Here is a 24,144-nt window from a genome sequence, read left to right on the forward strand (position 1 = left end):
TGTTGTTTGTTGTGGATGTAGGTGCAAATGGGGCATGCTACTTGAATGCCAGTCCTTCTGGCTGTGGGCACTGGCTGCACACACATTGTAAGTCTCCAGTCTTTTTGGGCTAGCATCATCTTGCCACAGTTCCGTCAAACCACACGCACTTCAGTCCAGCAGCTTAACACATCAACTTCGCTTTGAGTGGGCAGTGAAAAGAGTTGGGCTTGTTCAGCAGTCATATTTGGATATATTTGGAATAATTCATACAGTGAATAAACAAGGGGTTCAACTGCAGAGTTTCAAATAAATTTGCTTAGTGCTTGACAGACTGCAAGGTGGTGAACACTGATCAATTTAGAATAGCAAAAATAATAGCAATGTAGGCAGCGACTGTATACCATAAATGTGGACAATGGCATCTCTGTGTTCACACTTTGGAATAAATCTTTAGTGTAATACTTTGGGTCCTGCAATGAATGATCATTCACAGTCAGGAAAATGATCAGTCAATAAACTGAAATCTGAACTGGTTATTTTGATTGTACTTGGCTTTTGATCAACTGACACACAGAATCAGCTTTGCAGTGAGGTACTGAGCCAAGGTGTAGATAGCCAGCTAGGCTTAGCCAGGAGGATTTTCTGTCCTGTACCATGAGAGGTATGGGGAGCTTGGTCTCTAGAATTCCTGTTGTTCAGGATGGAATGTTGAGGTACCTATCTGGTTGTGGGTTTGAGACAGAAGGCAATATTCATAGACCAAAAGCTGTGCTGTCAGAAAAGGTGAAAGCCATTAAAAAGATGGATCTCTCTGTTTAGCAGTGGGACCTGGAAATAGCATTGTTTCCGGAAAACTGTGTTGCTTAGATTTATCCTCCAGATGCCACCATTTCACAGAAAGCTTTCCAGATAAAGGGACTGCAAGAACATTACTGGTTTAGATGAAATGATGAATTGTTTCCTTAAAAACGACTTGGTATTACAGTGTCAGGTCATTCAGTGTTATTCAGTGGATGGAAAAAATCTCATGTATTTATACCACATTTATACTAAATGTGCTGTGCTTCTGTCACTTTTTCACCTCCCACTCTCTCCCACAGTAGCGCACACACACGGATATGCGTGTGCGTGTACAAGTGTATCCGTAGGCGTTTCCTGTATTTATCTTAGTCTGATTCATGGCTGCATCTTTTTGAAATGCATTTGGAGATTGCTGTTAATTTATTTAATATATAAATATAAATATATATACAAATTTATGTGCCAAATCCAGCTCCTGTTCAGTCTTACTCATTCCAAAACCATATTTGTACTGTAGGAAACCTTCCATTTGAAACAGTATGAGATATTGTTTCTTTCTGATAGTCCCTTGTAACCGGTGCCATGGAAATTTAAAACTTGAAATAAACATTTTAAAATGTTTAAAGATGCCTTGGTGATGTTTTTGCTGTTAACTAAGATATCAGGTTATTGCACCACATTGTCATCTAGAGGAAACAGTCATACACTGCAAGTACATTTCAAATATTGAAGTCCAGATGCAAGTCATTCTGGATTTGATGGCTAAGAAAAGTGCCAAGATCTGTGCACATGTATTTCACATTTACTCTTAACTGAGGCTAGCTAACATGTAGCTGTTGCAGGAGGGTCCAAGGTGGTGTAAATTCAAGAGGAATGGCCTGGGAAAGTACAGGAATGGGTGTGTTCACAGGAAGCTGTATTTAAAGACTGGCAAGCCATAGCTGAACACCTACGTGCCTTGCAGTTTAGCCGCCCTTACTTCTCTGACAAACAGTTATCTCAAAGTATGAGATAAGATTCAAAGATCATGCTCCACTTTGGCAACGGTACAACTAGCTGCCCTCTAGTCAGTGTGAGGAGGTAAAAGCCCACTTCAAGCAGGATGTAGAGCAGGGTGTCACTGGTCATTGCAAAGAAGAAAGATGACAGCCTAAAACTGTCAACTACAGGGTAACTGAAGACAAAAAAGAATGCTTACCCCCTTCCAATGATTGAGGAATTCCTAGATGCTTTGAGTGGGGCCCAAAAGTTTTCAAGCTTGGATTCAGCCAGTGGCTACAACCAGGTGGTGTCTGAAAAGGATAGACAGAAACCGCATTTGGGCTCTATGCGTTCAGCAGAATACCCTTTAGGCTGTGCAAAAGCCCTGGGGCATTTCAACAGCCAATGGAAAGAATTCTAGGAGGCCAGCATTTCCAATCATTGTTACTGTTCTTGGATGATGGTGTTGTATTTTTCTCTTCCTTTGAGCAACATTTTTGTCTTCAGCTTGCGTTGTCTTGGTTCAGGGAATATAGCCTGAAGGTGAAGTGAAGCAAATATTCCCTCTTTCAGGGCGATATCATACCTTGACCATGTCATCTCTGCAGGGGCTGTTGCCACGGATCCTGAGAAAATCCATGCTGTGTTGAAACAGCAGTGACCTGGAACAGTAACACAATTGCAATTGTTCCTGGGCTTTGCAGGCTATTATAGATGATTTGAGATTTCTTTCTCACAGCTCACTGCCTCATTGCATGTTCTCTCCGCTCTGACCTTTCCAAAAGCACACAAATCCACCTTAGGGGTACTCTTCTCACAGCTCTGGAATCCCAGAGCTGTGAGTCTACATTTAAAACTCTGAAGCGGAAGCTTGTATCAGCCCCAGTGCTTGGGTATGCTCATTTGTCCAAGCATTTCTACTTGAAAAGAAACACTAGCCACCAAGGGCTTAGAGCTGTCTTGTAGGCTGGTGAGAAAGGGAGGTGACTAATTACCAATACAAGGTAGGTACCAATACAACCCTCTCTCCCACCAGCCAAGAAGAGGAGGTGAGTATAACATCTCCCAAAAGTGGTGTTTACTTACAACATGAAAATCTACTACTTGGTATACACCCTTTTTCTTGATGTGAGTCAGTCCCCCAACCTGCCAGTTTATGTGAGTGTGGAAGAGGCTGCTTCCTAGGAACAGTGCATGAGTGGGTTTGGGAACATCAGACATACTTCCACGAGGCTCATCAAAGAGCAAGTGGTCAGAAGGAGTAGGCCGCAGACATCAGTAGGTAGTTTCGGAGTCATCCTTTCCACAGAGTACGTTATAAACTAATTAGTCAATTAGAGCAATCATACCATCCAGGGGAGGCCCAAAATCAAGCACCTGTGAATGCCTGGCCGTTTTTGGCTTTTAGCTCAGGTAGACAGCAGCAAGTCTATCAGTTCTATAGCATAAATTGATTTCTGGCTTCTTGAATATACCTTGCCTTGAATAGACCATGTGCTCTTGAACCAGCATGGGCAGGATCCTCAACAGAAGTTGAAGTAGCAGGAGTTGGGTGTAGTAAAAGTGAAGTCCTCATAGATGTGGACGAGGTACTGTAGATTCCAAGTGGTTAGTGAGAGAGGCCCCAGAGGAAAAGGACACCTCAGTGGAATCCTCCTGGAGTTGCATGATCTTTCTGAAAGGGAGCAGCCTGTAGAAGAGCTCTCTCAATCCTGGAGCAGCTGAGTCAATCCTGCAGGCAAACGGCTAGAAGACAATCCAGCCCCTTCCATCTCCTGAAAATGATGGTGCAGGGAAGAGGTGAGGACAATGGGGCTGAGATCGAGATTGTGGCACACATCAATCAGCTTTGTTTGATTGCCATTAAAGACATGGTCTCCACACTAGTCTCAAGATTAAGCAGGGAGGCCCAGTAAGGCAAGATCCTGCAGGCTGTTAGCAGTCATTCATTTTACTGAACTGATTTTTTTGTGTGACCGCATACATTAAGCGATTTATCTGCAAGGCCATCTGTGTGGTGTGGTATGCTATATTCAGGAGGTGATTCGACAGTTTTGCATTGTCAATATAGTCTTTAATAAAGTAATCAATGAGGGTGATCCTTACCTATTTGGACCTTACATCTGCAGAGCTAATAGCCTATCTATGCAGTGAACCTGTTGGGTAAGTGTTTGATATGCATTTATCATTGGCTCAAATTTCATTTTTATGCTACAAATTCTGCCTCCTCGTCAAACTACTGAATAAGATTGATCAGATGCTTGCCATATTCTGCAATAAAAGGCAGTCATTTCTCAAACAGTTGGCATCTTCCAATAACAGCTTGTGCTCCCTCAGTGCAACAATGCTGGGTGTAATGGCTATCTAAACAACCCTTAAATAAAATCCAGTGTATTTTGAACAGTACAAAGTACCCAATTCTCTATTTGGTTTTGCATGGCTTATCTGTAGATAACAACCGTCCTGAACAAAAGCATCTTTCTAATGTTCTGTATACCTTAGATTTCTGCTTGAACATTTTTAAAAATGCTATATGGGGTGATTCACTTTTGCAAGACCTGAACAGATAAACTGCTTTGTTAAATTACAGGTCAAATCTGCCTCTTACCTTTCATGCCTTTTTTACAATTGTTCCCAATCTCCCCATCTCAGACTTTTGTTTTTCCTTTAAATTCCAGTCTATTGCTCTCTTTGTTTTGTTGTCTAAAGTTGCAAGGTGTGCAAGATAAAGTAAATCCATGGGTAGGCAATGCACCAGCAGGCCACTCTTTTACATTTCAGTTTCTTCTCTTATCCATTACATGGTAAGGTTTGCATAGATAAACACTTCACAATTAGCACATAACTTCATAATATCATATGTTTGTGCTTATTACTAAAATGATGTCTGAACAGAGTGTCTACGTAGACACACAGGAACACTGCTGAAGTTCAGCTTCACCAAACATTTAATGGCAAACAACTCAAAAAAGAAAAAAACATTTTTCAAAAGTCTGGTTTACTTATTTTATTATTTTTCCAGAATGACTTGTCTTCTATCTTCATCTGCATGCAAACAGGTAATAAGTTTATTGTATTGTTATTTTTCAATGTTTATTTTAGTACATTTTTTATAAGCATTACTCTATGGTAAGGCCTCTTTAGTCACAGTGTATTTTATTTCATTATTATAATCAGAATTGTTACCCCAAGGCCCAACGTAACTGGGGAAAAAAGGTTTGCAGTGACTAACAGTAATTCCAAAAAGGGCACAATACTAGACAAGGTCTGCATTATGTACACACATTCTAATACTGCAGATGGTCATGGACACAGTTCTAAGAGTACATTACATTCACAATCCACTCAAACAAATTTCAGAGCTTCTCTAGGAAACACAAAGGAACAAAAAAATATTAATATTTTTAAAAATAGAGTTGCATGTATTCATATAATGTTTTGGATTCAGTTCCACGACAAACTTAAAATGTGTGTGTTAATCTTTAAGGGATTTATCTTTTTTTGATTTTTAAAACTTTGAGGAACAAAACCCTGTCCGATGTAAGTAGTAAAAAAAAAAAAAAGCACTGCTTTGAGAAGGAAATCGTTTCTTTGCTTCTCTATTAAAACCCTAAAATGCATAATTATATGGCATAATATAATAGTTAATCTTGCCATTTGCAAGATTCACAAATGACCAAATCTAAATGATTGGGCTGCTACTAAAATTGAGCTACTTTAACAATGGACACACAAGAAAAATGCTGCCCTTCAAATCCATTTTATAATCAAGCTGGACTATGATGAAGGCACAACAATGTCTCCACATCCTTTCAGCTTTACTGCCAAATATTTAGACTGAAGTATTAACACAGGCCTAAAGTTCTCTATCGCTAAATGTTTAGTATAGTGGTATCTTTAGACTTTCATGGTGAAAGGGGAAAAAAGGCCAGATGATTATTCAAAATCTGGAGTGAGTTTATGGGTTCCAAGCATTATCTACAAATGTCCCATAGTCCAACATCTGGGATGTCAACTGTATAGGAACCCACATTTCCCACAATGAAAACCTGCTGGTAAAGTCGGTATGTACATCACAACACTGGTCTTTCTCGACAAACCCCATCAGCATTAGCAAAAAGAAAAAAGAAAAAAAAGTATTTACATTTAGAATTAAACAGAACAATAAAAACGAAAAAACAGAAAAATAGGAATATACAGTATATACCATGTAAATATATATAATGCATATAAAAAAATAAACCATAATGCATTCACTCATCCTCTCCACATTGTCTAACCTGACCTACATCCCACAGACAGCACAAATAAATAACGTCCACGTCATCAGCTCTGTTCCCGTTTACAGCCTGTAAATTATTGTGTCAGTACATTGGTTAGTGCCGATGAAAGGAGGAATGGCGAGCCCCTGTTTTAGCGACGCGAGAAGCAGAGAAGAAGGAAAAAAGTAGAGACGGCTGGAAATGGAGACTGGAGGAGAGCTCTCGGCCTGCTTGAGTGGTCTCCTCCACGGCCCTGGGGGGCCCGGCGTCTGGCCGCCCCTGACCGTGTGTAAACTCCGGCTGTTTATGGCTCTGCGTGTGATAGAGAGTCCGCCCAGGCTCTATATGTACAATGGGGTCTCCTGGCCAGTTAAGAGTCTGAACATGGCTGCTGGCATGGTCTTCATGTGGATCTGGACAACGGGAGAAGAAAAGGCACAAACATCTCTTCAGGGCACATGGTTTGCAATGCACATTCCTTTTGCTAATCAGCCTCTGATCTTTTATGGTCTCTAAAATGAACACATTTTTCAACAAATGCCAGCCTTGTCTCTGCAATTCAGCTGCATAGCATTATTGTGGGGTTACTACCAGTTGCTATAAATCCCCATGTCTGTGTGTGACTGCCACCCCTGATGTGCAGGATCACTGTAAACATAGTAAACATCCTCGCAGACCACATGATGATTCAGAAACATAATTTCACTGGTTAGAGGATGGTGTTTAAGCTCTGTTCTGTGTCACGCTTGTCAGAGCTCAGAAACATAATTTGAGCATGTTGGTAATGAAAAAAAGCTGTTTCACTTACAGTACATTGTATTCAAGACAGCACCTTTGTCTTAGCTCAATACTATGTGTTACAATGCTCAGTCCATGAGTCCCTAAGTGATGATCAAGGCAGGGATTCAACCGATTGTAAGCTTAGTAAAACATGTATATCGCATTAAGTGAAGTGCTTAGCAGAGATTAGGATGACATCAGAAAGAATAACACCCGCACACTATTAATGTGCACAGAACAATGTAGCAATAAAAATGTATTGGGAGCATCGGTGGTGTAAAAGCACTACAGTCTCAAGCCGTGCTCATGTGATACAGTATGACTCTGCTCACCTCGCCCACAGAGTTGGACAGGGCCTGGACGATCTTCTCATGGGCTGTGGCCACTACGCTCTGGCCGTTGATCTCGATGATCCGGTGGCCGACACGAACCCCACCTCGCTCTGCGATGCCACCACGCATTAGACTGCAGATCTGAGAGAGAGAGAGAGAGAGAGAGAGAGAGGGGGGGGAGAGAGAGAGAGAGAGAGAGCAATTAGTAGTGCACTTGAGGGAAAATAATTGTGCAGCACAAAATCCAATCGCTATTGCAAATATACTATGAGCCACAAGAGGGAGCAAACAACCAGCAAAACATCCTGACTGTAATGCTTCTTGTCTGTGGATTTTAGATACTGTATGTTATCACTGAAATGAAGGCCTCTAATCCCCAGACTCACAATGCCATTCTGCACACTGAAGCCCAGCTGGTACTTCAAATCTGGACGCTTGATGAGGACGGTGGTGACTGGAGGGCAGCTCACGATGTTCAGCTTCACCTGGACCTGGTTCTTCAGGCCCTAATGCACAAACCCAGATAGGCAAGAGCTCATTATAGATTGCAGGGCTGCAGCAAAAACACAAATCACCATTCTCCACCTTCATTTCAGGCTGATCTCTATTTCAATCATTTATTTCACATGGTTCTTGCTTCAAGGCAGAAGCACATTCTGTAATATGGCACACAACACAAAGTAGTATATTTGAAGTAGACTAACATATTTGATGTAGACTGTAGCTGTAATTCATAACTTCCATGAACTTAAATTCCTTATGCTGAATTTTCCCTATGTATGATCTGCTGTCTAATGTGATGCCACCCAACCCACGCCACCCATGGCAGTACCTTGATGATGCCCTGGCAGGTGGCGAGGGGCAGCCCCACCAGGCTGGTGTTGTTGATGGACATGATCTGGTCTCCGATGCTCAGCTTGCTGGAGCGCGCGGCTGGGCCGCCGTTCATCATGTTGGCCAGGATGACCGTGGGCAGGATGGAGCCCCAGCCGGACTCCACGATGACCACGCCCAGGATCTCCCCCTTCTGCTTCTCCAGTTGCAGCTGTCGGGAAGGTTGTCGTGGAGTCGGAGGACAGAGGGGTAAGCAGTTAGTTCAGACAGAGAGAAGAGACAAGGCAGACAGACAGGGAATCAGAACAGATTTCAAAGAACCTAAATATCTTCCCAGTTCCTCCAAAAGAGGGTTCACGCCAACTTCTAATTTGCCCTGGACCAGAGCTGCATGTGTAAGTGCTCTACAGCTATGTCTCAGCACAGTAGGAAAGCAATAAAAACTGCTTATTCATTGCAAGGGGGAAGCCCGTGGTTTGAGCATGAGGATGCCCGCACACACCACCCGTGTGTGTGCCACCCTGACAGGAAGTGCACCTCTTCACTTGCTGGCACCCTCACCTCTTTGCAGTTCTCTGAATTGGAGAAGTGGATGAGGTCATCATTGTACATCTCCTGCGTGTTGATGATGTCACTGTATTCCTTCTGACTCAGGTCCTCAGGGTTGATCCCGTTGGCTCTCAGGAACTCTTGGTAGGCCACGCTGAATGCCTGTCCGATGGACTGCGCAATAAGCTGTGCCTGTGGTGCGAAGGGGAGAGGAGGGAACACTTCAGTGGTAAACCAGAATGTTTCAGTGGTGGAGACAAACAATTCACCGTGATAGCCACAGAGGGAAAGAACTCATACAGACAGAGGGCATCACTTGGCTGCACAAACCAGGGGAAATGACGCGATAATGTGCTTTCAGTGGACAACAGAAGTGAACAAAATGTGTTGGAATGGATTTAACCCCCCCCCCCCCCCCCCCAAAAAAAACCCCAGCAGGTATAAGTAAGTTATGATTTCCTTGCTTCATTTTCCTCCTCACCCACTCAACCCAGAAAAGGGTTTACTAAAAATCTCTTTTTATATGCATGCACTTCTGTGCAAAATCACAGAAATGAGCCAAAATTGCTTTCCAATGTCAAACACCATTTGTTCAATCTTCTCCACCAGTGGCTGCTGGCTTTTACCCCTGACACCACTGACAGTGAAAAAAAGAATCTATGAATGTAAAACAGAGCCCATCTAAATAAAGTCCCCTTGTCTGTGAAGTCAACAACCACTTTCTATAAAGTCCAAGAAGTCTGCACAACGCAACCAGGAAAAGGGGGGCAAAGTTCAGATGAAGTTTCATGGTGACTGTTTCCTGAGCAAATGGAAATGGAATTTGCTGGGTCTCAAAATCTTGAAGAATGAGACTGCTCCGGTCACACTGTTCATAGATTGGCAGTTAAAAGAAGGCTTCACACTGATAACCACAAAGAACAGTCAGGGCTGCAGAAAGCATGGAGATGACCCATGCCAAGGTTATCAGAGTTTCCACGGTAACCGCCAATCAAAGTTCTCTTCTGAGAACCAAATATTACGGAAATAAAGAGATGCTATCTTCTCTCCATTTTTGTACCTGCAGTCCAAATCAGGCCAAAGGAAGTCAGTATTCTCATAAGGCAGTAAAAAAACCTATACTTAAGCCAGTTTCCCATTCTGCTAGAACAACTAAAATAGTGAATCTATAGTTCACAGCAGGGAATTGTTAAAAGTAAATGTAATTTGACCTACAGAACACTCGCGAGCATAAAACAAGAGCCTTGGCTAAGTGACTCACGCACAAACACTGACTCATCGTTCCTGAAGCATCGGCCCATCTAATTAAGGCTGGTACAGTCTGAGGAACGACTGCAATGCAGAGGAAGTCTCAGAGGTGCAGAGGAGCCCAGGGACCGGTGCGGGGCAGACGTCAGCCAATCAGAGCCAAGGCTGCCGAGCTGAGCGCCGCATCGCCAGGCAGCCTGGTCACCTGAGGCTAGCGGAAGAGCCACCTGAGCGGCTGATCCCTCTGTTTCCTACCGAGGGTGCTGTTTTTATTACGCCATCGTGCCCAGGGCTAAAGCCTGCCTGTTTTATTGCAGTCACTCTAGGACACTTGGCAACGTCTAGAGTCAAAATGGCAGGTTTCCTACTATGGCACAGTAAACGGCACAGCTTTAACACCCTGAGTGTTTCTGCCACCACTTCACGGCCTGTCAGGATGTTCTACGCATAGACAACTCTGTAAAGAATATATATTCTCGATATCAGTGAGGAAGTTACTTTCACTTTACTTCTGCTGACAGAACTGAACCTGAAAAATCTTTTGTAGCAAATTCCTTTTGTTATTCCTTTTGTAAATTCAAAACCTCGCCATTAGTCTCCTTTTGCTAAGCCTCAATAAATTAAGTCTTTCTTAAACTTTTCGCATTTAATACCAGGAATTAATTTTCCCTTCATTGTGCTTTACAAGAGCTACAAGTACTGTACAATATCAAAACAACATTTCATTTAATAATCTTTTTGCTATATATACATAAAAACCATGCTTATATTTTTTATTGCTTTAGCACAATGCTTCACAGGCTCCACAGCACTATGAGAGTGGCCAATAGATGGGCAGAGTATCTGAGCAGAATGGGCATCTTGCGCAACTAAGCAGAAAATTGGACTGCGCACAATGCACAAGCACACACACACACACACATACACAAATGCACATGCACACCCGCACACATACACATGAACATACTTATGTAGAAATAACATATACATCAAACTAGAATGCGACACATGTAATCTACAACCCGACATTAGTTTTGTCCTTTGATAAAACGACACTCAAGCCTCCCTCAGAACCCACAGATCTCAAACGCAGCCAATCGGAAGCGAAGAGCGCAGGAAACAGGAAGCACTCACGTCCTCGGACTCGAAGACATGGCAGATCATCTTGTACTGCTTCTTGCCCTCGGGCGCCCCGGGCGTGGTCTCGATGCAGTCCTGCGAGGCGGTGCGGGGCATGCGCCGGCGGGCCATCAGCACCACGATGTTCCCGATGTCCGCGATGTAGGAGATGGTGCGCAGGGCGTTGTCCATCATCGTCTCCTAGGCAACAACAACACGGGAGCGACGTTATCGACGCCGCCCTGGGGTACGGCGAACGCCGATCCTTTATGCTCCGTTCACCTGACGCCGTCCAGTCACATCGGTCTCCCGGGGCCGGCTACGGTAAATCACACTGCAGACGTGTTTATACCTGCTGTGACCAACATGAGAACAAACAGCCATATACACGCAAAGAGTTTCTATCTATCATTAAAACAGTTTTGTTTTTTGAATCCAGAACCAAATGTGCAATGAAGGCTTGGTCAGCCCCCACCTCATTACACTCAAGTGATTTCTCTGGTCCATTGGGTGCCTACAGCTAGGACTGAATCGGCTGCAAAAGAACTGCAGTCCATTGGGGGTAAAGCTAAGCTAGTGGGCTGTGCAGTGGAAAGACGCGGTGGTGGAATTCATGTTCCCTGCAAGACAGGTGCCCTAGTCTACACCCTCCCTGACTGACAGGGCATTTCAGTGATGGGACAGGCCTAAAAAACATAAGGACAACAGCAAAAATACTGGATAAAATTTTCTTTAAGAAATGATTTGAATACCAGATTCCAGGTCCTGAAGGAGACGGACGCCTTCCTCAGACTCTAGCCGGCGTGTTCCACAGGATGATGAAACACGCTCGAGGCGCGACGCGCGGCCACAGAAGCAGCTAGAGAACAAGACTGCTCGGCATTTCAAGCGGAGCTCGACAGATACATCATTACTCGGCCGGGAGAATTAATTAGCCCATTTGCCTGCCCTCGCCGCGCGCGCTCAGCCTGTAACCTTTGCGGCCGCACGCGCGGCAGAAATCCCCCCGTTTGAATTCGCCGCGCACGGGCAGCAACAGGTCAGGCGTGGAGGCGCCGCTTCTAATGAAGCGGATTTTCGAAAGCCAAAACAAAGGGCTCGGAAACGAAAGGGGAGTGCTGGCGAGTCTGCTCGTCTGCCTTTCAGATCAGAGTCCCACGAGAGAAATTATCGAGGTATTACCTCGGTCTGCTACAGCGGTTTTATCTGCGGGTATGGAAACGCCTCGTACTTTCACCCGCTTATGTCAGCCGCTTCTAGCATATTTCTTCCTTCTCCTCTCATCCTTTTCATTCTCTTTTTTTTTGTTCTGAAGAGGGCATCAGCAATCTCGTCCAGCAATCTTACGGCCAGGCACAATTCCACAATTCTTCTTGCTCCAAGTCCAAGTCAACATTTTTCAAATGCAAGGCTCAGTAACTGTCAATAATACTGTGTTGAATCAATAAAAAAAATACATACATCCATTTATATTGTACCGTACATACATATAAATACTCTGCCCCGCATGTTATTATTGTGTATTAAATATCAGAAGGCCTCCCCTACACCGTGTTCTTCTGTTGCAATGGCTTACCTTTCTGGAGTGTGCGTGTATATGTGTGTGTGCGTGTTTGTGTGCGAGTGTGCGCGCGTGTCTGTGTGTGTGTGTGTGAGTGTGTGTGTGTGTCTGCGTTTGTATGTATCTGTGTGTGTGTGTGTGCATGTGTGAGTAGGTGTGTGTGTGTGTGTGTGTGTGTCTGCATTTGTGTGTGTGTATGTGTGTGTGTGTGTGTGTGTGTGTGTAAGAAGTGTTATCGCTCTCTCTCTCCTGCCCACTCATACCAGCTGCCAGAGCCTCACAAGCCTCACAGTTCAATCTGACAGAAAAAACGACAACTGTGAGGCGAGGATTGGGGCAGCTCCACACTGCGCTGCACCCTGCTGACGGTGCCAGCCAGCCCACACACCGATGTTCAGACTTAACACTTCTGTTCACCATCGGGAGCCAACCTGCAGAATGCCTGCAGCACGGCGTGTATACCAGTCTGTCATATCTGGGAGAAAAATTCAGTAATGCTACGGGAAACACCTGAACCTACATTTCTGTACATCCTAGTTAGCTGCAGTTAGCATCCATGCATAGTTACTGTGGTGACATATTATAATTGGGAGCATTGAATTTTATGGGGTGTAATATACAATGTGCTCCATAATGTTTGGGCCAAGGCATTTTTTCTCAATTTGGCTTTGTATTCCGCAATTCTAAATTTGTAATCAATTCGCAAGTAGTTAAAGTGCAGATTCCCAGCTTTTCATGGCACCATAATGAAAATGAAAGCCAAGGAAGCCATTATGAGGCTGAAAAATAAGAAGAAAAAAAACAGACATACGCAAACCATAAGCTTATAAAACTCAACTGTTTGGAACATCATTAAGAATAAAAAGAGCACTGGTGAGCCCAGTAATCACAAATAGCCTGCTATTAAACTGCTAAAGCAATAAAGAGTTTTTTAAAAGCCAAAAACCAGAAAATTCTTGACTGGCCAAGTCATTCAACTGATCTAAATATAATTGAACATGCGTTTCATCTGCTGAAGAGAAAACTAGTCAACTAGCCCCCGAAACAAGCAGGAGCTGAAGATGGCTGCAGTACAGGCCTGACAGAGCATCACCAGAGAAGATACTCAGCACCTGCTGATGTCTAAGGGTCACCGACGTCAAGCAGTCATTGCATGCAAAGGAGATGCAACAAAGTACCAAACATGACTACTGTCATTTACATAACATTAGTATGTCCCAAACGTTATGGTGCCCTGTAATGGGGGGCTATGTATAAAAAGTGCTGTCATTTTTACATGGTGAAACCAAAGTGTCTTTGTCCCAGACATATTGGAGCCTGGTGATTCTGATGGTGGCTAACAGCTGCATCACGGTGAGACCGACCATTCTCTCTGCGTTCACTTCTTAAATATCACACCCACATGCGTACAGAGGGTTCACTCAGTGTTCCGTACCTTTACCTCAGGTATATTAGGCCCGAGACCATTTTTCTTCCTGATGGAGTTCAAGAAAAAAACCTTAAAAAATGACTCACTTGTTTTCAGCTTCAATCTATGAGCACACGTTTTCCTCCCATGATTCATGATTCAATGCTCTAGGTGCAAGAGCGAGTGATTTACAGTTAAACATCAAATAAGAAAATGCCTTTACTGTGCATGACCTGGATCTGTCTTACTGCTGCAAAATTGCATTGTGTTACATAAAGAGAAGAATCTGTTTCGCACCAAGCAGGGGTCTGCAGTGAGCGGAGAAAAGCTGTCGGGTTATTGCTGCAGGCTCCATGCAGGAGACAAATCAGTGAAACTCTCCTGCCTCGGGTCACTATCACACAGACACACGAAATTTGAGCGCAAGCAGCTTCAATGGCACTGCGGTACACAGTAAAACGTTCAGCGTTAAATCAACACTTAGAGAACACATTATGGTCCCTTCTGGACTCATACGCACTATCTTATAGTTGAATTTACACCGGCGTTTCGCCGTGTAGCGATCCCGTAACACAGCGAGAACAACGGGCGCAGTCATTCGTTTCCGATGGATCTAAACTATGGGCGTTGAGGGGACGCAGACATCGAAAGGGGGGCGGCTTCTAAAAAGGCTCAGCATCTCGCGGCTAGCAAGTGACGTAGCTCCGCACGCGGAGCCGGAGAGGGAGAGCGCTCCAGCTCCACCCAGGACTCGCTGCTGTTCAGCACTCAAAAGTCTAATCGCAGCCCCTCTTGTGTAACTCGCGGTCGACCCACAGCAGATGGACCCGGTGCGCACTGTTTGCTAGCGGGAGACAGGAAAGCCTTCGCGCTCGCGCAGTAATTGGCTTTTCCGAGAAACCCTTGGAGGGCCTTTTTTTGTTGCAAAACGCACAAAGAACCGTGAGGAGAAAAGCACTCAGTGTTTTTCCGGCTTTCAGACGAGTTACCCTGCTGGTTCTGTTGGCCGCTGCTGTCCCTCGTAAACGAGCATTCGCTAATATGGAGCATTGGTCACCGTGTAGCATTTTCCATTGGCGTCTCTGGATGGCATGTTCATTATGTGCTATAACCTGCTCCGCAGCCTGTTGTTGGTTTGATGGGAGTGAAACACAGGTTGAAAAGTGCATCATGGTGCTGAAAAAGGAGAAACCGTGTATGTGCATTGCTTCTGTTTTAGTTTTTTATCCAATAAGCAAAATGCTAAGGCTATCAACAAAACAGATATGAGCTTTCTGTCAACAGACCCGTTTATGGAAGCTTTTTAAAATTATATTATCTATTTAAATCGCCTTTTAAGAAGAATTACTTGAAAAAACATCATTTGAAAAAATATATATAACCGATAATAATCTGTTATTCATCCATTTTGGAAAACCACAGACGGGAGGCATTATACCCAAGAGCCTCTTGGGTATTTTACCACTTGGATAAAGTCTTTCTACTGTATGAGAGCTCGGTGAGACATCTTACCTGTGTGTCAGCATTGAGCACCTTGATCCTCTGTGTGGATATGAACAGGTCCACCTCAGTCAGTGTTTGGGCATCCCCTTCTGGGCCCTGTGTGGAAATAAAGGGCAGGAGACAGGTCAAAGCGCCTTCTGGTGGTGGCCCAAGGGACTACTCACAATGTCCACATTAACCCCTCATTTAAACTCCAATTGAAAGCAACTTAAATGCTTGTTTATAAATAATTTACATAGGCTAAGTCACATGGGACCCTTTGGCAGGAGTATCATCCATATACAATTTTGTACAGTGGCCAGATTTTCCCCAGAGAGGAGTGATATAATTGCATAGACATACATAGAATTTTAATTGATTTCTAATATTTTATTTAGAGAAATTATATTTGGAGACATTGTTCAAACCTGGTCCAACAACCATTTAATCAATATTTCTAATGCATACACGCTTGTTAATACTAAACATACATCTTTATTCAATGCATACATTAATATATTTTCCATACAAATGGGTCAAATGGAATTCAGCCAATTCCATGGTCAGATATATTTTGAGCTTGTGACTCCTCCATATGGTTAGAACTAATTGCAGTGGGCTAAAGGATGCTATCTGCTATCCAGCTGAGGTTTCAGGACATACCTTCCAGCATTAGAATGTAGTGCAGTGGAATGTAGTGAAAGGTTTCATAAACTGAAAGAATTTTGATAATTACAGCAACAATGGCAGGAGGAGGTTTCATAGAAGGTTGTTACAGCATAAATATCATTCACCGAAAAAGTTACATGGCACATTCCTCTTTAGAATGGTCCAAATTCACACACAGGCGTCACACTTTTTCCTCTCACGGATGATACGGCTACAGTGAGGTTGTCCATTAAAAGTCTTCACATTCCAAAATGATGAATCAATGCTTCAATGAGACAGATAAAAAATAGAAAATAAAAAAATTCTGAAGAACTGAGCAGAAGCAAGCATGCAGTGCTGGGGATGTCTGTCGAAAGTGAACAATGGCCACAGTAATACCCAACAGGACATGGGGCCGTGATCGCACTCAAGAACGGATGGGGAGCAGCGATTGGCGGGAATGAGCTCTGAACCATTAGAGCCATCTACAGCTCTGGCTGCAGAGGGACCTCTACTTTCACTGATCAGGCTGAGTCACAAATACAAATAAATACAAATAAATTCAGTGGTGGTCAATCTATCTCAATTAATCCAGCCCATAATTTAACACACAACACAATGTTCTGTAGAATATATGCATGTTAATCTGACAATAATAATATTAAAAAATGATTTCCGTTTCAGGATCTACGTTCTACAAAAGATATTTGGGCATAGCGTGATATTCAATACTTTTTGTTGTGTTCATTTTCCATTCTAAGTGCAGGAAGCATCACTATCCTGGCCACACATACAGCCATTGAACTTGCACTGGTGCTATATGATTTGAAGAGGAGGACTATTATTACGGATGGACCCCCAGTACTTTAGCTGAACTTCAGATCCAATGGTTCAGGGCTCACAAAAACAAATCATAAAAAATGGCAGCAATGAGAGGTAGCAGGGTGAGGGTGAAGTCAAGTCTTTTCTTTTCTATCTTCCTTTTCTTTAGTTTTACACACCGCCTTTTTCTTGATTTTGGCAGCCTTCTGAACCCTCTGCGAAGTGTTGAGGACAGACAGGGTCGTCAGACACAGGAGCAGCAAAACAGCCAGGGCAGGAGTCCAAACAAAGAAAATTAAGATAAAGAACACAAAAAGAACCAGACACAAGTTCTGACATTGCTGCCCACAAAAGTCAGGTGGAGCGATGGCATAACTGTGTTCTGCGTAGACAAATAAAATAAAAACAGCAATTAGTGGCTCGTAATTGCTTTTTTTGCACAAAGCAAACCATAACATGCAAACATGGACTGATACCTTGAGACCAAATTAAAAAGGGGATTGGATACAACATCTACAACAGGGCTGCCCAACTCTATTACGTAGAGATCTACTGTACTGTAGGTTTTCACTCCAGCCTTAACAAAGCACACCTCAGCTAGAGATCTCGTCGTGCCTAATTCTACTAATTAACAGCTTGATAAGTTATGGGTGAAATGAAAACCTACAGGATGATAGATCTCCAGGAACAGGGTTGGGAAGGCCTTATCAACAGAGATTCAGCTGCTGGGAAATACAAACTGGGAAAAGCTGTTATAAATGTCTAACCCATAAAAAGCAACATTTCAAAGCACTCATTCAAAATCAGGCCTAAAATCTGAAATGTGGCAGTCGAGCACACTGGTAACATGATATTAAAACACAAATACGCACACTGCTGTAGCTGGGAGATACGTACTGTACTACGGTACTGTACAGTGTACACTAAGGAGACAGGAGACATGTTCACACTTTACATAACAGCCCATCTCTCTGCATGCCATCTAGGTCCTTCTACTGGCATAAAACATTTGGACATGTGACAACTGGATTACCTTTTTAGGGCACGGAGCAGGCTCTTAAACCGTAAATGCAGCATGTGTTCTCGCGCGCGGGCGATTCCAGCTCTCGCACGGGGAACTGCTTGGCTGAAAAGCGCCGCCATCTGCCAGTCCCGCACGTCACAGGAAGAGGAAAACCGGCGGCGGGCTCTGAACCTCAGCGACCGACCGGCTCGCGCTGAGCTGAGCTTACACGCCGACCCGCACGCGAGCGCCACCAACGAGAGCCCCCCCCCCGCCCGCCTGACCCAGCACACCCGCTGAAATTCAGCCCAGCGCTCTCCTTCCGCTTCCCACGCGGGGGCAGGTCCGGTTCATCCGCCCCGATGCAGGGCAGACCAGCGTCCTCTGGCAGCCTGCCCCACAGTGCGTCAAGCGAAAGGGACGCAGGGGAGAAGGATCGGGAGCCCGGAGCTGAATAAACATGGCATCCATCCAGGGGAGGGAGAGAGGGAGGGAGGGAGAGAGGGAGGGAGGGAGGGAGGGAGCAGCGATAAAAATCAGCATAAATAAAACCACGGACGTTGCGGTTCACCTGCCGACATCTTTCTCACCCCCTCCCCTTCTCTCCGGTTCGGCCGCCGGCTCCGGCTGAAAGATTCACGACGGCGTTTAGCGCCGCTATTAATCTGCGGCCCAGCGCCGGGCCCGGTGGCGCGGGCGGCGCCGAGGGCCCCGTCGGGCACAAGAGGGAGGGTCCCCCTGTCCCCGGAGAGAAAAACGTCCCATTCAGCGCCACACAGGCCCCATTATCTACCCCGCGCCGTCCGATTCGGGAAGACAAAATGAGAGCCGTCCTTTCAGAGGACCTCTTTGACAGCGGCGAGCGGACGCAGGAGGGCGAATGAAAAAACACATCCCAGAAAGGCGGGGGGGGGGGGGGGGGACTGACAGTTAAAGCGTTGCCATGGTTTCATCTTCAATGGCTTTTGATTGTGGCAAGAATAGGGACAGACTGCCTTTAAGGAAGAGGTGAGGAGTCAGATCAGAGGAATGACAAGTAGCTGCCCCGCCCCCCTGCCCCCCCGCCCCCCCTGTCCCCTACTGGGCAGCCGCCGAAGTGTGAGGGTGACCGGGGCAGGGCGGGTACACATCATTACCTGTCCCACGGTGGGTCACAGAGACACGTCACCCTTTGCAGTGAGGCAGGCTCGGCAGGGGCATCTGCGGTGCCAGTCAGACACACTTTTTCATTCCTGCAGGTGTTCGCTTCTGCAAGCAGATTCCAGCCAAGCGCCTACAGTGCCACACTGCAGCGTTTCAGAGAGCGACGGACGGACGCAGAGTCTGACATTTTATTTTTTTAAGATCCAACGCGGTCTCACGCGCAGAAGGAAACCGACCCGTCGGCACGGCGACGCGTTTCGGTGTTTCGGAATGCTCGCAAACGCTCGTCTCGTAATCGCTGCTGGGACGAGCTGTCACACCGCGCATCTGTCACAGGCCCAACGTGTCGCCATGTCGACCGAGAGTGTCACGGATGACAGGCGACGCGTGATGTGGGGGGGGGGGGGTCTACCTCGCATCAGCGGGCGTGGTGCGAGAACGGCATAAATAAGCACCATCCCCGGTCCTCCGGTCTTTCTCAGACACCGAGCGACAAGCGCAGGGACTGAGATAGCAAAATGAATCAACCTACCGGCACTAACGAGGTCACATGTCTCTCCTATAGGAGGAACCATTTAAATCAAATACGAGGAGCATATAGACATGATCATAAACGTCAGACGTATAATTTAATTCAACCTGTTGATATTCGTGCCGTTTCAAAAGGCCGCGTGACAATACACAGTTTCCTTATTATGCGTATCGCAGATACGCCGCGCGAGGCAAGAAATGACATTCTGACAGTTTTTAAATGAAAGACGCGCTCGTTTGTGTGTGTGTGTGCAGACGTGTGTGTGTGCAGACGTGTGTGAATGCACGTGTGAGTGTGCGGGGCTGGGGTCGCTCGTTTGTGTGTGCGTGTGCAGACGTGTGTGTGTGCAGACGTGTGTGAATGCACGTGTGCGCGTGCGGGGCTGGGGTTTCAGACCATCAGCATGCGAAGAAGCGCTCATTTGTGTGTGTGTGCAGACGTGTGTGAATGCACGTGTGCGTGTGTGTGTGCAGACGTGTGTGGATGCACGTGTGTGAATGCGGGGCTGAGGTTTCAGACCATCAGCATGCGAAGAGCATACGGTCATAAAAACGGGAACGCGACAGGAACGCGAGGAAGGGCGACGGCACGCGCGATCCGCTGCCAGCAATCACATTATCCCCCCGCCGCGACGCACGCCTTCCCGTCCCATCACACCGCACTGGGACACCGACACAAGCATCGCTCATCCAAAGCCTAAAACCGGGCGGGGGAGACAAACGGTGCAAATGGGCGAGTTAATTTAATGGGACAATCTGGACCGGCCTTTAATTAAAAGGCTGCGTTCATGGTCAACCTCCGATTACAGAATGCCCAGTGTGTGTCCCTGTCAGAGATCAGGGTGAGCTGTGCGATTTCATTTTTAAAACATTACATAGGTACATCTTTAAATATAATGATCTATTTGTAATTGTTTTTCCTCCTAGTGTGCTCGCTATGCTCTTTGCAGTTACAGGCAGCAACTGTCTTCCCAATAAATTTATCCAGTTGCATTCAGAACATTGACAAACGACCGACCCTTATATACACGCAGGTCTCTTGTGCTAGGCTAAGGTATCTACAGTAATACTGGTATCCACATAGCCATCTTCCTATGCATTTAGATGGTGCTACACTAATATGAAGAACCATATTTTCATCTTTTACCGTGCTTTTTTAATTTAAGGTGTCTTGGTAGTGTACTTGTTTTAAGTGTTTATTTGCTCAGTTCTCAGCTTAACAGAAGAGTGCTCTCTATGTTCACACCCATAGGGCCTGTTTGTTATTGTAACAGCGGCAAAACAAGAAAAAATAATGTCACTTCAGGCTCATGAACTGACAGCAAAAAGGCCCTAGAGCTCCGCACAGGGAACGACGCGACTCCCTGCCTCCCTCTCGCTCGCAGAAATAATCTCGACACTGATTAGCCCCCATCTCTCGAGCAGTAAATACGAGCCTGATCTCATACCCGACATCCGTGTCCTCAAAATCCCCCAACAAAGACTGGCAGGTAATATCTGCATAATTGCAGCAAGCCCGTGGAACAAAGAAGAGGAATTCGCCGTGGGGGCCAGAGATGGTCGTACCTTGACCCGGCTCACCGCCTCCTGGGCCTGCATCATCCGGATGTTCTTGGACGGGTTCCGCTCGGACAGCAGCTGGGTGGAGCCCAGGTAATTGGCGGCGAAGATGATGCCATCGATGAGGTCCTCCGGCTCGCAGGGCCCAGGAACTGGGGAGGGGAGACGGGAATCAGGAGGAAGAGAGACGGGGAAAGAGAAAGAGAGTGGGAGGGAGGAAGGGAAGGAGAGGAGAGAGCGATAAAGAGAGAGGGATCAGAAGGTAAGGGAAGAATGTGGAGATTGACAGAGTGGTAGAGAAAGGAATGAGATTTGAGGAAATTTGAAAAGAGATGGAAAGCAGGAGATGAACATGCAGGGAGATGAAGCAAGAGAAGGAAGGCAAGACATGGAGGATGGGGCTGTCTTTATTTTTATTCATATTTTCTGTATGTACGTTCAATTGTAAACACGTATGGTATTCAATTGTAAACCTGACAGATCATCAGAAGCTCCTGTAAGTACATGAACTGTCCTCCAAGCAATCCAACTGTGATGAAGGATGTCAAAAACTAAAAGTGAAATAGTATCTTTATAAAAATCGAGAAAAAGAGCAATCCCTTTAAGGTACAACAAACTACAGTACTTTCATTTTTCTCTGTGTGTGAGCAGATGTGCTGTTCAGATATTCTGACTGGCAGCCTACTTTAAGAGCTGAGTCAGCACCATGCAGCTGTGCACATCCTGTAGGGCCAGGCCTAATGAAAATGTTCTTACATTAGCTGAAGTTTGCTAATGCAGCTCTTCCTACTGTTATTCTGGGTGTATCAGCATGGCTGCCACATCTGACAGTCTTTGCTATGTGGCTCTCTTTGCTCCAGTGTATATTAGGAGTTAGACCAGGACATGGCAACCCTTGTTCCTGGAGTGCCACAGATGTTTCTGTTTTTTTTTTCATCCAAGCTTGATTGCACAGCTTAATTGATTACGTAGTTAAGGGATTACACAAAGCAGCAAGCAAAAATATCCGGTACTCCAGGATCATGGCAAACAATGACAGACGGCAGTAAGGGACTTTAATCTGGAAACTCTTTCCAGAAGGGAAAATATTGAACAAAATGGTGAGCACTCATACAAAGCTGGCGAGATAACCACAGAAAGGTGTGTGGTTTCAGTCTCCTTTCCACAATAGATGTCATTCCCCACTATTTTTAAATCCCTGTTTTTCTTAACTCTGCAGATTGAAAAGTCCAATCATAATATTGCTCAAAGGTTTGGATTCCAAAGGACACACATTAGCATGAGTAGCATCTGAAGCACATGCATCTGAATACCAGTTCTTTTCATTCTGCAGTCCACCAGCTGAGCTGTTATACCAGAGTGCACATCTTACACAGTTAGGATAGACAAATCACAGGTGCTGAAAGATCATGGAAGTCGCTATTATGTGATATGACAAAGAACACTCCGTCAACAAAAACCCAGCCCCCACAGGCAACAATACAGCCTACTGGGCTCACTTTCTAAGACTCTTGGCCAGTCAGCATTGGCAAGGTCATGATTCGATCTAAGCACTGGGACACACCGCATTGCACTTCAGCAAGAAACACCTAAGATCTATCACACTACTGTATGAGGTGTCCTTTCCTGACAACCCACACATACCAAAATCAACAATCTACATATTAAAACAACTACATACCATAGCCAACCATGTACATTTTTTTGGAAAGGAAACGCATTGGAATGGTTTCACTGAGCACAAACGTGCATTAACAGAATGTGACCACCATTACGGCTCAGCGACTGTCGCAGTTCAGTGCGGCGCGGAGCCGGTGGCAGAGCCGCCGAGGAGAATGGAGCAGAGAAATTGCTGGCGGCGGGAGCGGCGGATGGAGAGATTAATTCGCTTGTCTGATATGTAGATGCGGACTTTGTGACACCCTCTGAGGGACGCGCCGCGCTGTCACGATTAGATAAGGAAGAGGCGACCCGGCCCCCCCGCACAGCGCACACACTGCAGCGCCGTGTCAAACATGCCCAAAAACTTCCCCGCTCTTCTCAAATTCCACGGTGGAGAAGCGAACTGCCCGCCAACGTCCTAACCAGCACAGTCTATTGTTACCCTATTGTTACTCTCCCACACATTCACCTCTGTTCAGTTTTATCATTTATTTTGCACAATTTTTGTAAAAAGCTATAATTTAATGGCTTTAGTGTACTAATAAGTCCTATTTTTCACAATGGTAACCCATGACTTGACCCCCAGAAGATGCTGCTCCTCTGTTCAGTATGAATTGTACCTCCATGCATAATTATTAATTTTACATAAACTGCAACCAGGGAAAACCTCCTGCGCTTGTATTAAAATGTATCTATATTGTAATGTGTCTTGCGAAACTGTCCCTGCTGCATTGCCAGTTGCAGTGGATGGAGAGCTGTTTTCAAAAATAATACACTGAATCTAGTGTAAAAAAGCACAAGAATAACACAAATGAACAGCCAGCTTCCAGCACTCCGCAATCTGACTCTTCATGGCCACCCTCCCAACCTAAAGCCTTTCAGGACTGGCTTGCCTTGCTTTAGATACGGTCTGAAACGCTGGTGCATGATTTGACCCCTGACCGTTGACCCTCATCATCAAGGTTAAACGCGAGTTCGGCGTCTCTGCATCTCAACAGTCACCTGAAGCGGAGAATCTGCCTGGGATGCGCTCTTTCCGCAGCAGGCGCTGAGCAACACAACCCCACAAACAGCCCCAACGCCGTGGCATTTCCTTTAAGGTATCTCATTAGCGCTGACATTCTGCACCATCACTCCGCATTCCGCTTTGCAGACCTTCAAGGCGCACGGAACAGAGATGTATGGAACGCCTAATTTCCTCAGAACGATTTTGGATCACAGCAGAAGGTGCTGTCTTCCATCTCAGCACCCAGAATATTTTCTGACAAGCCGCTCGTCTTTGAACTGTGAATCGTATTTCTCATGCTGAATTTTGTCCCTACTCCATGAGCAGAGTCTACAGCATCTTATTAGGCACAGGGAAGACAGAAGAGAAAGAGGGGAAATGACTTACCATCCACAAAGCTGGGGAAAGAGGCAGTCTTCTTCGTTTGCTG

The 24,144-nt window shown here is 45.3% G+C and overlaps 1 protein-coding gene across 7 annotated transcripts in view; it reads right to left on the reverse strand.

Moving 5' to 3' along the window:
* Window positions 1–4,756: 4,756 nt before the first annotated feature.
* The window catches only part of LOC118228383 (amyloid-beta A4 precursor protein-binding family A member 2-like), a 65,313-nt gene continuing 45,925 nt past the window's right edge, over window positions 4,757–24,144 (reverse strand). For 6 of the 7 annotated variants that reach the window (XM_035419862.1, XM_035419864.1, XM_035419866.1 and 3 more), the window contains 10 exons: window positions 24,102–24,141; window positions 21,053–21,198; window positions 16,989–17,024; window positions 15,370–15,456; window positions 10,904–11,089; window positions 8,534–8,713; window positions 7,971–8,183; window positions 7,525–7,644; window positions 7,139–7,279; window positions 4,757–6,439 (listed from right to left, as the gene is read on the reverse strand). In XM_035419862.1, the coding sequence (XP_035275753.1) occupies window positions 6,368–6,439; window positions 7,139–7,279; window positions 7,525–7,644; window positions 7,971–8,183; window positions 8,534–8,713; window positions 10,904–11,089; window positions 15,370–15,456; window positions 16,989–17,024; window positions 21,053–21,198; window positions 24,102–24,141 (1,221 nt within the window). In that variant the 3' untranslated portion in view covers window positions 4,757–6,367. The remainder of the gene's footprint in view (window positions 6,440–7,138; window positions 7,280–7,524; window positions 7,645–7,970; window positions 8,184–8,533; window positions 8,714–10,903; window positions 11,090–15,369; window positions 15,457–16,988; window positions 17,025–21,052; window positions 21,199–24,101; window positions 24,142–24,144) is intronic. The other variant, XM_035419869.1, reaches the window with a different exon arrangement.

This window comes from Anguilla anguilla, chromosome 5, assembly GCF_013347855.1.
Source record: "Anguilla anguilla isolate fAngAng1 chromosome 5, fAngAng1.pri, whole genome shotgun sequence".
Taxonomy (NCBI): Eukaryota; Metazoa; Chordata; class Actinopteri; order Anguilliformes; family Anguillidae; genus Anguilla; species Anguilla anguilla.